Source organism: Bidens hawaiensis, unplaced genomic scaffold (genome assembly GCF_021521415.1).
Source record: "Bidens hawaiensis isolate Kalapana, Puna unplaced genomic scaffold, B.hawaiensis_p1.1 tig00019321_1, whole genome shotgun sequence".
NCBI lineage: Eukaryota > Viridiplantae > Streptophyta > Magnoliopsida > Asterales > Asteraceae > Bidens > Bidens hawaiensis.
In genome coordinates, this window is record NW_027492929.1 from 77,561 (window position 1) to 91,191 (window position 13,631).

General features: G+C 35.5%; 1 protein-coding gene and 2 long non-coding RNA genes across 3 annotated transcripts; 2 read left to right on the forward strand and 1 right to left on the reverse strand.

Moving 5' to 3' along the window:
• Window positions 1-36: 36 nt before the first annotated feature.
• Window positions 37-819, forward strand: LOC143558077 (uncharacterized). Its single transcript, XR_013139667.1, has 2 exons — window positions 37-338; window positions 638-819. It is a non-coding gene; the product is annotated as an uncharacterized LOC143558077 (long non-coding RNA).
• Window positions 820-3,331: 2,512 nt separating this feature from the next.
• On the forward strand, window positions 3,332-9,193 carry LOC143558078 (uncharacterized). Its single transcript, XR_013139668.1, has 2 exons — window positions 3,332-3,542; window positions 9,060-9,193. It is a non-coding gene; the product is annotated as an uncharacterized LOC143558078 (long non-coding RNA).
• Window positions 9,194-10,897: 1,704 nt separating this feature from the next.
• LOC143558079 (nudix hydrolase 1-like) lies at window positions 10,898-12,852 on the reverse strand. Its single transcript, XM_077046998.1, has 2 exons — window positions 12,675-12,852; window positions 10,898-11,435 (listed from the first exon to the last, which is right to left on the reverse strand). Exons 1-2 carry the CDS (start codon window positions 12,799-12,801, stop codon window positions 11,140-11,142), a joined length of 423 nt encoding a protein of 140 aa, XP_076903113.1. The 5' UTR covers window positions 12,802-12,852; the 3' UTR covers window positions 10,898-11,139.
• Window positions 12,853-13,631: the final 779 nt, after the last annotated feature.

Below are 13,631 nucleotides of genomic sequence, written 5' to 3' on the forward strand. Positions count from 1 at the left end.
TATGGTATCATATGCTCTATTATTAACAAGGGCATCAAAATAATGTAGGATTTTAAGTCACATCTTCTATCTTATAGGAATCTAATGCAAAGTGTTTAGTAAGTATTTTCATTCCTTAAATCCAACTATAAATACAACCACCTATGTGCAAGTGAAACATCAAAGCCAACACTAAAGTCTTAAAAACTAGCTTTCCATCACATCTCAAATAATCAATGGCGTCCATTAAGCTCGAGAAGCCTGTTAAGGAAGCGGCGGCTAAGCCATCGGCCACCAAACCTTCCGCCTCAAAAGTGGCTCCGAAAAAGCCCGCACAACCTCGTGAGCCTAAGAAGAAGGTAATCTACATCTATATCTATACTTTATACTATATAATATCTATAATAAATAAAGATAGATAGATAGTTTATGATTACACGTGTCCCTCTTATCAAATTGAGATTTTAAAGTAAAAGTTTTTTAAGCCTCGCATCTACCGAAATATCTACTTTTACTTCATTCTCAACTAAATAACAAAATATATTATTATTATCATTATTAATAAACGTTATAAAGTTAAATGAAAGCATATATTAAATTTTTTAAAATTATGAATAAAAGTGATCTCATTTTTGGGCATGGTTTAATGGTTATGTAGACATCAGGTGGGAAGAGTTCAGCAACATCAAAGAAATAAGAAGGAAAAGGCTTAGTAGCAGTGAAGTGAAGTGAAGTGACGCTTATAACTATTATGAATTTATGATTACTGATCAGTGGGCCTGTAATCTTGTTCTTATTAGTATATTCTGGATTAATGGAATAAACAAAAGCTTGTAATCAGTGAGCTTTTCCTATTGCATAAGAATTTATTGGAACAGACTTTGAAATAATTAAAATATATCAAAACCGAGTTAATTTATGAAATCAAAGACTTTTAGATATTGGAATTGGTAAACACATAGGCCTACAACTAACTACTCGTATTTATTTACATTGTTATCAATTTAGTGACTGGTGTTGTGGACGACCCATTGTCACATCATCTTAAGGAGGGCTTCACACGCTTATTTATATTGTTATCAATTTAGTGACTGGTGTTGTGGACATGACCCATTGTCACATCATCTTTAGGAGGGCGTTACACGCTTATTTATATTGTTATCAATTTAGTGAGCGGTGTTGTGAACATGACCCATTGTCACATCATCTTAAGGAGGGCGTCACACGCCATTACGCGCTAAAAACTTGAGGGCACTATTGGGCCTTGGCTTAGGCCGCTAGCTCAAGTGATGATAATCGGATATGAACTAAACGAATAACTCTCGATAATATTAATCAGAAAATCATATATCTCAAAATACTTATTACAATATTTCAAACCTTAACTCAATTTTTCTTTAGACAAACATTAACTCGATTGCCCCTATTTATTATTGAATTATATTATTATTATTATTAACTATTATTAGTGTGAGCCCACGGGCCCATCTTAGGTCTCTAGAGTTTGCATTCTGTCTCTATATATTGTAATGCATTATCAAGAAAGAATCAATCCAGTATTTACCATTATCTTACATTTATAAGTTAATTTTAACTTAACTAACAACATACCTAATAACCATAACTTAGTCATTAGGTAACCCATTTAATAACCCTTTTAATTATTGGATTGGGCCAAACAACATTGAGCCAACAATCACCCCCTCAATTATTGTACCCGACTCACCCTCTAATTTTTGAATTGAAATATGTGGGTCTTCAAGTTCACGTTTGTCATCATTTTCTTGATTCTTCCAAGACTTTGTTGATCTCTTGATTCTTCTAAGACTTTCTTGATCTCTTGCAATGTTTATTGGGCTCCACTTATCTTGAACAAACACTTACTTTTTTTTATCTATCCTTGTACGTTTTTCCTTAGACTTGAATTAGGGTTGTAAGTGAACCGGACGTCCGGTGGATGTTTAGTTGTCATTTCGGTAGGAAGTTCATTTATGTTCGTCCATTTAATAAGCGAACCAGACATGGACAAAAAATTTTTGGCCGATAAGCTTAACGGACCAACATGAATAGTGTTCGTGACCATACGTCTGATTACATCCAGTAACGTCCGTTAATAGTATTGTGTATGTTGAAATTCCATTAAGAATGAAGAATATGAAACTTATTTCACGTGAAACAATAGAAATTTTGGATTTTGAAAACCAAAACGTTATATTATGTTAACTGTTAAGTATTTTGGAATTTCATGTGGTACGTGTAACAGTCATCAGTGTTTATGTTAAGTATTTTGATATGTTTATGTTTGTTCGTCCATTAAATTCCATTAGTGTCCATTGATGTTTGTTTGTCCATTAGTGTTCGATTGTCAATTACTGGTCGTTTACAATATTAATGAATGAACACAAACGAACACGAAAAAACTCAATTACTTAATGGACGGGCACGAACACGAATTTTCATTCCGTAGGGTTTTCGTGATCCATGTTTGTCCCACAAAAGCTTAATGGACGAACACGAACAAGGTCTCATCCGGTTCGGTTCGGTCAGCTTACAACCCTATCTTGAATCTTTTCTTTAACCACAACATTATCATATAAATCAAACACAAACTAAACAAGTTAGTCAAATTGGTTTAGTTTCCAAATTATAATATCATCATTTTCTTATTTTCCCCCTTCTTTTTTCTATAATGTTTAGTTAAAACCATTACATTCATGATCTTAGTTAGTGATCATCCTTTCACCTATATCATAGTGTCATGATAATACTTTTTGCTAACCAAAGTCATCACTTCATTTATTTGAAGTTGAACAAAGACTTATCTTTACATTTAATTATCTTCCATAAATGTAAGAAAAAAAATTATAATTAATTTGAGTGTCATTTCTTGGAAGATGTTCATTATAACTCAATATATATTGATCATATTATATTCTCTCCTTCAACCATTTCTAACCGAAACAATGATGAGAAAGAAGATGCGTGTGGAGGTTCTAATCTTGATTTCATTCCTTTTAATCATGTCATTCTCAAGTAAGTATAAATATTAATTAATATTAATCTTAATTCTATTTATGCATGAGAATGGAACGTGGTGGTAATTAGTGTTTGGTTATTTTGTTAAGTGTTAAGTATTTTGGAATTTCATGTGGTACTGTAATGGTCATTAGTGTTTATGTTAAGTATTCTGATATGATCATGTTTTTTACAAAAAAAATTTTCTCTTTCTAACAGACGGGCGTGGTTCAACCTCACCCCCCATGAGATACGCTAGTAAACCAGCAGAAGAGCGAGCACCAAATCCGAAGCATTCACCTCTTCCACCAAAGTGTATGAGGTCAACCCTGGCGTGTACGCACGGATAAAGCTGCATAATGTTTTATAAAGTGAATGTCGTGTTGTTTACCTTGGATTGTTTGTATCATTATCATATGCACTACAACTAGTTATCTATGTTTCCGCATGTATCTTCTATATACAGACCAGACCAGTCATGCTTGTTAGGTTCTGGATTTCGTACGTAAGACTTGGATTGCCTTCTAAATCGTGTAATCACTTTTCGTGTTAAAGTATTTTGCTAGTACTGTACACAAACTGTAGTATGTGAAAATCGGAGTATGAAAGATGATAAAATCACATAAGATGATTCCTTTATATAGGTATTGAACTAACGCACCGTTTCAGTTGGTGGTTACTTACAACATATAATCAAAAGTTTCAAATATTTCCGATAATTAAACCAAAAAATAAATTATAAGATGAAGATGACAAATTAATAGGGTAAAACACCCTAAGAACAACAAATAATATTAACGATTATACTGTTGGTGATAATCAAGAACAAAGTGCTAGTCTTCTTTTACTAGTTATTTTTTTGCAGGAACTTATGCTCTGACTTGTTATTCTTCCGTAATTTTTTAATAATTAAGGTGTTTGGTCAGACCCGAATGCCATGTTGAAGAAATAATTTTGTAGAATATTTTGCATTTGTAACAAAATTCTTGATAGCAAAATTCTGTATTTGTATAAACTATAAATTAGTTCTATTTTTGTGAAAAAATAAATAAATTCTAGATTTATGGCAACATCTTTTTTTTTTTAATAATTGTTTTTTGAAGCTATAAGATTCACATCCGAAGTCAGGATCTAACAACTTTAATGCTATAACACATATCAGCAATTATCATGTCATCATCTATAATACTAACATAATTCAATTGCTCAATTTTAAACGACAAAAAAAACAAATTTAAAAAGAGAGTAGTCTAACCACTAATAAGTCCTCGCAGAGTACTTGTTACTCCACCACTTGGTGTGGTGGTCACTAAAGATTATTGTGCAAATTAAGACTCGAATAAAATAAAATAAAATAATATCTTCAGACCATTTAATACATATTCATTATATTCTTATCCTCGCCTGGTAATTTGATCTCCAAAATCGAGAGATCAGAAAGAAGATGGACTTCATTCCTCTTAATCATCTTATTTCATACATAAAATCTTAATTTTACGTAATACATTAAAATTGAAACTTTAGAAACTTTGGAAGAAATATTTTACTATCATCTTATCTTATTTAGACCCTACTAATACTTTTAATATATTTTGCTATGTACCTTTTGTTATATGCATACGGAGTTCTATCTTCAGTCCTGCATGGAACTCAATCGTCTCTTCCACCAAAGAACACGGGTGGTTCACTAGCTAGCTAACACCTAGCAACCGGTCTACACAAATGACAGGGGTGCGTAAAAGGGTGTCTACAACGATGAATTTTACTAATTATAGACGGCCAAGCAATATTAGTCCACCACCACCACCTACCAAGGTACTAGTAAATATGACAAGGGTAACATCGGTGAAACACCCTTCAGCTTCTGAGATACCAGAAAAAAATACGATAACGATTACAACTGAACAACCACCATCATCACCAGCACCACCAACGGATCCAACTGAACAACCACCGTCACCAATCATCACCAACGGTTATAGCTAAACAACCACCACCTTCTTCAACACCACCGCCACCACTTTCTAGCATACAACTGCAGCAACCACCACCCCTAGGATAAACCGTCAAGCAATAAACATAGACCATGTTTTACTACCTCTAAGTGTGGGGATGGATTAAACTTCATTCAATTGTTTCTACCGTTGTAACTAAATCGTCAAACATGAAGGTTTCTTGTTTTTCATCAAACTTAGATATCTTTCTGAATCATGGAATTTTATTTCTATATTAAAGTACTTCGTGATATACAAGTTTAATATAGGAAAAGATAGCAATGAACATCGCGATGATTTCTTTATATAGAGGTTGAACTATGCGGTGTTTCAGTTTGGGTTAACACTTGGTGTTATAATTGCTGGCAGTGTACTGTAGGAACATCATCGGTAGCAAATTTGTTGCTATCAAACTTCGATGACTTTGTTGTGACGATTAGTAGCAACTTCTGATTGATTTTCATACACTATGAAATTTATTTTTCATGTAACTCAAAGGTTTAACAAGCTGGACTAACCAGCTATGCGCAAATAGATTATGGAACCACTAGTTAAAAACCGAAATGGATTCAATCATACTTTGATTATAAACCCTAACAATTTGATTGATCAAATCCGTTTATGTAAATCAAATTAGCCTTAGGGCTTTTGATCCTCACTGTAACGCGATCATAATCATGTATAACAATTACCTTAACACGTTTTGATTGATAGTGAACGAGATCTAACAGTTGTCGGCCAAAAATGCTTACGGACGAGCTAGTAAACAGCAACGATAATATAATTGAAGATAGGGGTATAGTTGGCGATGGCTTAGGGAAGGAGGGTGTGAGTTTAATTGCGATATTATGCTCGTTTATATAGAACTTAGATTTTAGGGTTACGGTTTGGATAATACGGGATAACGATGAACGATTTGAATATATTAAACACGTTTATAATGTTATTCAAGCCGTAAATATGATATTTAAGATAAACACGAGATCAACTACAACGAACAATCAACGATTCAAAGTTCAAATCAATAGATTAAGCAAATCGGGCATGAGAAGTGTATATAGATTCGGGTTTGGATCCAAGGGTACCCAGATTGGTGAAAATGGGTTATAACTATATTTACAGTTTGGACCCTAGAGTTTGAATACGGCACAAAAGGAGATAAATCTTATGTTTTGGGATAAATGTGTCAAAGTACTAAAGATATAATTATAAATAATTAAATATTAATTGATTTAACTATATTTATTTAACAAAAATAACCCGAACATTAAACCGAGTCGGGTAAAAGTATAAGTTCGAAAAACTCGAGTTGTTACACCCCCCCCCCCCCACACACACACACAAAAAGTCTTACATGCATTGGAGAGTGTTCTTTTTAGTAAAATTGTCCATGACATGAAAACACACTTTGACATGATCACATGTAGACAAAAAGTCATTTTTTAGTGTCTACCAAAACGATATTTTCAAGATTTTCTTGTTATCCTTATAGACAGGTTAGACCAACATATGTCACTAATAAGGTACCGAACTATCCTTAGGTATCACCTCATGACTCCTTATTCGCAGTTGATGAGATATGCCCTATTTGTTGCAAGGCGTGTTTGGACTCCTATGGAGAGCACACAGTATATTGTAGAGAGCTCCCAGGTTCAAGTAATAACATGATTTGATTAGTGATGTGTTCTTTGACATATTCAAGCGTGCTAGGATTTCTGTTAAGAAAAAAAACACCTGTGAATTTCTTGACTGACTCATTGGACTCAAGAATAAATCTTCGATTGGCTAACATTTTGGTCTTTGGGTGGACGGGAGGGGAAGTTGCGTGTGTGGATCTAACATGAGTTTCCCCTCTGTGTGGGCTTGGGAATTAATAGTAGTGGTTTCACGGTTAGCTAGGCTACTTTAAAAGTTGTTACATGCAAGGTGGCTAATCATAAGAAGACATGTCTTAACAACCAACATGTATTTATATCTTTTACGTTTGACATTTTTGGTTTCTCTCGCCTGAAGCTGTGGAAATATTAGCCGTCCAACAGGTCATGCATAATAATGTCATGGCTCCAAGATCTATCAGTGCAGCTCTTAAAGGATTAAGTTTTGCAATTCAAAAAGCGTCAGTGACACAACTTTTTACATGTTTGCCTTCTATTTTGATATAAACACTACTTTCTAAATCAACTAATAATGGAGTTTTACTTCAATATATGTGTATCTATAACCCTTACTACACCAACATATCATGACGGTTATGCATACCCGGTTCACCCACTTATTTAATTTTGACCCACCTAATAATACATAAAGGGATCCTATATTTGTACTTCCTTTTTGCGTGTCATCACCCTTTTCCATGTTGCCATACACCCATCATAAGAGTCGTAGAGGTCTCATACATATTGTATGGTAGGTATTTGAATATGTCAAAGGGCGTGTGAATAACTGAAGGCTACCTATAATTGTAATATAAAATTGTAGGGGTGAGTTATTGTAAAATAATGACTTATCGTACATTACTTACGTAACCTTCTAGAGCGTTGGAATTGGTAAACCGTAAACACATAGCTCTACAACTAAACTAACTACTAGTGTCGTCAACGCGACCCATTATTGAGTAGGACGTCACATGCCATTACTGGCTAAAAACTGGACGAAACCATTGACTTAGGGACAAGCAAGGCAACGTGCGTTAGATACAAAGGTGGTGGGACCACTTGCAACCAATCACATATTTTCTTTTTATTTCTTATTTTTTTTCTTTTATTTAATATTTAGTTAAAATCATCACACTCATTTGAATGTCTCATTGTCTACCAAGTATTAGGGGTGACAAATGTGATGCATTGGGTTGTATTAAAATGTATATAATGGGTTAAACTAAAAAAATTTATGATTGAACGGGTCAAAACGGGTTGACATTTCTTGAATTTTTTTTTTATGGAACGAGAAAAACGGAGAAAAAATTTTTAGTATTTTAATTTTAGTTTTAGATTTATATTTCGAGTTATGATTTTTTAATTTTTTTTTTTGAATTTTTTAATAAGGGGTTTTTAAAATGGATCAAAATGGGTTGAGATTTCAAAAACCCCCTCATTAAAAAATTCAAAATAATAATTAAAATATTATAACTTAAAATATAAATAAAAAACTAAGAAAGTAAAAACACTAAAATGTTTTCTCCATTTTTTTCGTTCTATTAAAAAAAACTTCAAAAAATATCAGCCCGTTTCAATCATACTTTTTTTAGTTTGACCCATTATATACATTTTAATACAAACTATTCAACACACGGGTCACATTTGTCACCCCTACATAGCAGTGACGTGACGGTAATTTTTGTTAACTAAAACCCCTTCACTAAACCTGGATTTATCATATCAGCGTCATTAGTCCAAAGTCATCATCTTAAGCCACAAAGTCTTAGTCAAATAAGAGTATCACTCCATATTTGAAGTTGAGCAAGGACTTACCTTTCATGAATGTAAAAGAAAGAAAAAAAAGGTAAGATATAATTAATTTGAGCATCATTTCTTGTAAGATGTTTCATAACTTTCTATATATATTGATTATATTATATTCTCTCCTCCAACCATTTCCAAGTGAAACAAGGATGAGAAAGAAGATGCATGTGGTGGTTCTAATCTTGATTTCATTCCTCTTAATCATCTCATTCTCAAGTAAGGATAAGATTTATGTTCAGGTGAAACCAAAGCCATCACCTCGTCCACCAAAGTATAAGCTTTATATTTCTGGAATAGGGAAGCCATCTCCTGATCATCCGAAAAAAACGATGCCATTACCTCAATATCCGGCAAGGGAAGTCATCACTTCTTCCGCATAAGCCTTAAGGTTCACCCCACTAAACGCACGGTGTTCTACTATTATAGGGCGTACACACGGATAAAGTAGTATAATGTTTTATAAAGTGAATGTCGTGTTCAATTATTATCATACACTACAACTAGTTATCTATGTTACTGCATGTATCTCTACATACAGACCAATCTATATATTAGGTTCTGGATTTCGTAAGACTTGTATTGCTTTCTAAATCATGTAATCATTTTTAAGATTAAAGTATTTCGCTAGTACACAAAACATATTATGTGAAAATCGGAGTATGAAATTCGATAATGAAATCACATAAGATGATTCCTTTATATAGGGGTTGAACTAACGCACCGTTTCAGTTGGTGGTTAATAGTTCTTATAGAGGTAGAGTATCAAAAAGACCCAAATACCCTTAAGCATTACCCGCGGGTCAGAGGGAAGCTCCTCATGTGGCACCCGCGGGACATATGGATCACCCGCATAACTTACCATGCGCGGAATCATCCAGGCACTCTCAAAAGTCATCCGCAGGGTAACATATCCACCCGTTGGGACGACCGGAAGGCAATGCCAAAGGACAGTTGTAATTAAATAATTACCAAATAAGGAAGTGGTGGTTAATAAAAACAATTATATAATACGAAATTAAGAGCTTTTGATTAGAAGATAAATGGTGTGCCGGTTATTAAGTTAATTAAGGGTTCAAAGAGAAACTCTAGTTGCACCACGTGGATGTAGGGCCCTCACTGGGGTCAACCATGTTAAAGTTCTTGTGTTTTCCGTACTGCGTTTATACCGTTTGTGCTCGTTTGTGTGTTATTCCGCTTCCGCTTCGCCGCTTTATTCCTAAAAAGTGGTATAAGAGCTTAGGCTCGTTGAACACACGATTGTTGCATTAATAAACGGTTTGCAGTTTGGTTTATCTCGTCCGATTTTCTTCTCTCTTGTAAAAAAATTATCTATGGAACTGATTTTGTCTTTGGGGTTGGTGCGTGAAAGAAAGCAAAATTCTTTTTTCTTTGTTGCTTGCGTCATAATACAGCAAAGGGATTTTGCATTTAGAGTTTCACGCTTGAAGGTAAGCACAAATCATTATTTCTTTTTTGTTTTATTTGATCGAGATTAATGGAATAAACAAAAGCTTGTAATCAGTGAGCTTTTCCTATTGCATAAGAATTTATTGAAAAAAACATCGATTGGTCTGGTGACGACCATAAATCGTCGTAACTATAGCCTGAATCTAGGTTTGGGTACCAATTTCCAGCCATGTTTTAAAAAAAAGGTTTGGAAGATGGGTTTATTTTGGGTTTTTTTTGAAGTTGTGGTAATTGTTTTATGTGATTTTGGGTGTGGTAATTGGTTTAGATTTATATATAGGAAAAACAGATTTTTTTTTAATAAAATTAAAGAGCCCAACGGCTCTTTTATTCATCCCAACGGCTCCTTCACGCATTCCCAACCAACCTTTACGCCATTTTCCTCCCGCTACCGGCCTTGCGCCCGCCTTGGTTCCCGTGCTCGCGCCCCTCTCGCGCCCCTCTCGCGCCTCGGTGGTGTGGTGCTCGCGCCCCGGGGCGCGAGCAAATGGGCTCTCGCGCCCCCGCTGAAGCCCCACACCCCTCAGCCTAACAATAATTCAAAGCCTAACATAGGCAAACACTATAATTGAATGTGATGTTGATTGATTTGAATGCTTTTGAATCTACATCTTTAGATTAATGAAGTTGGGTAAAAAAAACAAATGGTCTGATAGAACATAATCCATATCCATACATGACTTTAGAGGTGCAAAAAAAAACCCTGTTCCGGACCCGACCCGGCGGTTCCTACCCGGACCTGACCCTACCCGTGGGTACAGACCGGGCTTTGGGTTTCCCCTAGAACCGAGCCGGACCTGGTGAAACCGGTTCCACCAATACCCGACCCTACCCTACCCGAAACCCGATGGAACCGATCAAATACCCGACTATACCCGGAACTGGTTCCTACCCGGACCCGCTTTTGACTTTTGTTGACCATACCCGGTTCCGGTTCCTGAAAATACCCGGTTTGTGCACCTATACCTGATTGATATATCTAAATCAAACACAACATTTAGTAAATAATAATCATTTTACTCTATAATTAAAACCGAAACCAATAGTGGTTATATGTAGATGGCTTTTAGAGTTACTAGCGAGAATCCAGTGAAATGATATTCGAACCTGAGACCTCTGCGGCTCTGCTAAAACAATATTACTTCAACTGAAACAAGTAACACAAATCCATGAAACCAACCATAGCAAGTGAACCTTGAGAATAACTATCCTAATCAATTTAATTAAGCAGGGAATGGACTGAACCCATTTTTCACCATAGTCTCCAAAGGTCCAAACAACGGTTCGGGCAAGTTTTTCCAGTCATACCAATCCCAACCGTAACACTTATCAGGCTCAACGTTTTGAGGGACCTGGTCAGGATCAGTTAAAGATGCACGCATGAAAACAGCAACAAGATGTAGTGGTTTTGCACCTTCTGAAAATACATTATTTGTTACTGTTACAAACTGTATGTCCTTGATGTCTAGCCCGGTTTCCTCTTTCACCTCTCGTGCTGCACATTCCTCAAAGCTTTCACCTTTAAAACAAAGAAACACGCGTTTTTTTGTTATTTCATTTTATTAACTGATTTAAATTATCAGCATATCAAAAAATTATGTAAACGAGCTGAGCCAAGCCCAGACTTGACTAGGCTCGTTTTAACTTACGAGAGCTTGAGCTCGGCTTGCGACTCAAGTTTACAAGCTCGAATTCAGCTCGTTTTGTCTTACGAGAGCTTGAGCTCGGCTTGTGAGCCATTTTTACAAGCTCGCATTGAGCTCGGCTTGTGAGCCATTTTTACAAGCTCGAATTGAGCTCGTTTTGTCTTACGAGATCTTGAGCTCGGCTTGCGAGTCAAGTTTGCAAGCTCGAATTGAGCTCGTTTTGTCTTACGAGAGCTTGAGCTCGGCTTGTGAGCCATTTTTACAAGCTCGAATTGAGCTCGGCTTGTGAGCCATTTTTACAAGCTCGAATTGAGCTCGTTTTGTCTTACGAGATCTTGAGCTCGGCTTGTGAGCCATTTTTACAAGCTCGAATTGAGCTCGGCTTGTGACTTTGCGAGTCAAGTTTACAAGCTCGAATTCAGCTCGTTTTGTCTTACGAGATCTTGAGCTCGGCTTGTGAGCCATTTTTACAAGCTCGTTTTAACTTACGAGAGCTTGAGCTCGGCTTGTGACTTTGTGAGCCATTTTTACAAGCTCGAATTTGGCTCGTTTATTATATTTTTAATTAGTTTATATACATTTTTAATTAGTTCTATATAATTTCAAGAAAAACCTTAAACGAGCCTAAGCTCCGCTTGAGCCCTGTGCAGTACCTTAAAAGCGAGCCTCAGCTCAGCTTGATCACGTGTGCAGTACCTTAAACGAGCTAAAGCTCGGCTCAAGCTCAGCTGCACAGTGTGAAATTAATACACAGAGGTCCAAAAAGTTAAAAAACTTAAAAATTATATATCAGACTTGTTAAGGCTCGACGACCCTAAAAAATCTTCTCATACAAGGCTCAAGCTCGGGCACGATAACTAAATGAGTTTTATTCTCGGCTCGTTTTGACTTTTTTACCAATCCGAGCTCTAGTAGCTCACGAGCGGCTCGGCTCTTTACACTGGCACTAAAATATCTAAATGACTGGTGGTAGACAAATGAAGTATCACATGAAGTGATTGACTCTTTTGTCATTACCACCAATGCACAAGCTCTAATCATATTTTATTATTTTATAATAATAATAATAATAGAGGTAATTACAGTAAACCCTAACTTAAGAGATGACTGACCGAACTCAAGGTGGCCGCCGGGCAGTGCATAAGTGTTGTGGCCGACTGATGACCGGCGGCGACCGAGAAGCACCGTGTTGCCGTTGATCAGAAACACTGCCACTCCGATTACAGGCGCCGGTGACATTGTGTTCGATGTGTTGTTTTCAGTTGACTGAGTTTCAAAGCTAATTTTGACTTTGGTGGGAAACTGAAAGGTTTGGTACACTCTCAACTTTGGTGAAATTACAATAACCGCCATAAACTTTGATTAATATCGTTCTGGTCGGTGTTGTAGTAATCGCTACGTGTTGGTCGGACGGTGAGATAAGGACTAACTATTAATTATGATTAATCAAAATTTGTTAGGATTAATCAGATTAATCAACGCCTAGTCGATAATTTTACAACCATGCTTCTAGTTATGGTTAGAACTTAGAAGGTCACATAATTTACATACGAAATCAATATATATTGGATTGTCATCTTAAACTTTTTTTTTGTCATTTAGTAATGTATCGACTCAATTTAACACACAAAAGTCTCACAACCTTGAAGGTAGACGTGTGAAATGTATAGCAAGTGTTGTATATTGGCATCGATCATAGAGTTGGCATTAATAACACGATATAACGTGTTGATACGACATGAAATTAAACAAGTTAGTGTTTGAGATAAAAAGACTTTGTTAGTGACATAATTGAAAACGTGTATGATTGTACATATAACTAGTTTATTACATAAATTAATAGGTCTAATTTATTACATGGTTAAACTCCATTTTCTTGAAAAGAAACAAACCATGAAAATTTTTAAGCGACAATTCCAATAACACAAACAAAAGATGACATAACCAACCATTCATTCATTCGTTCATTCATTCTATATTCAATTATTCATGAAATCATCATCGTCATCCAATTTTCTTTCCCTTATTTACCTTGTTCAAATGAAATATAAATATATTAGGCTATCCAT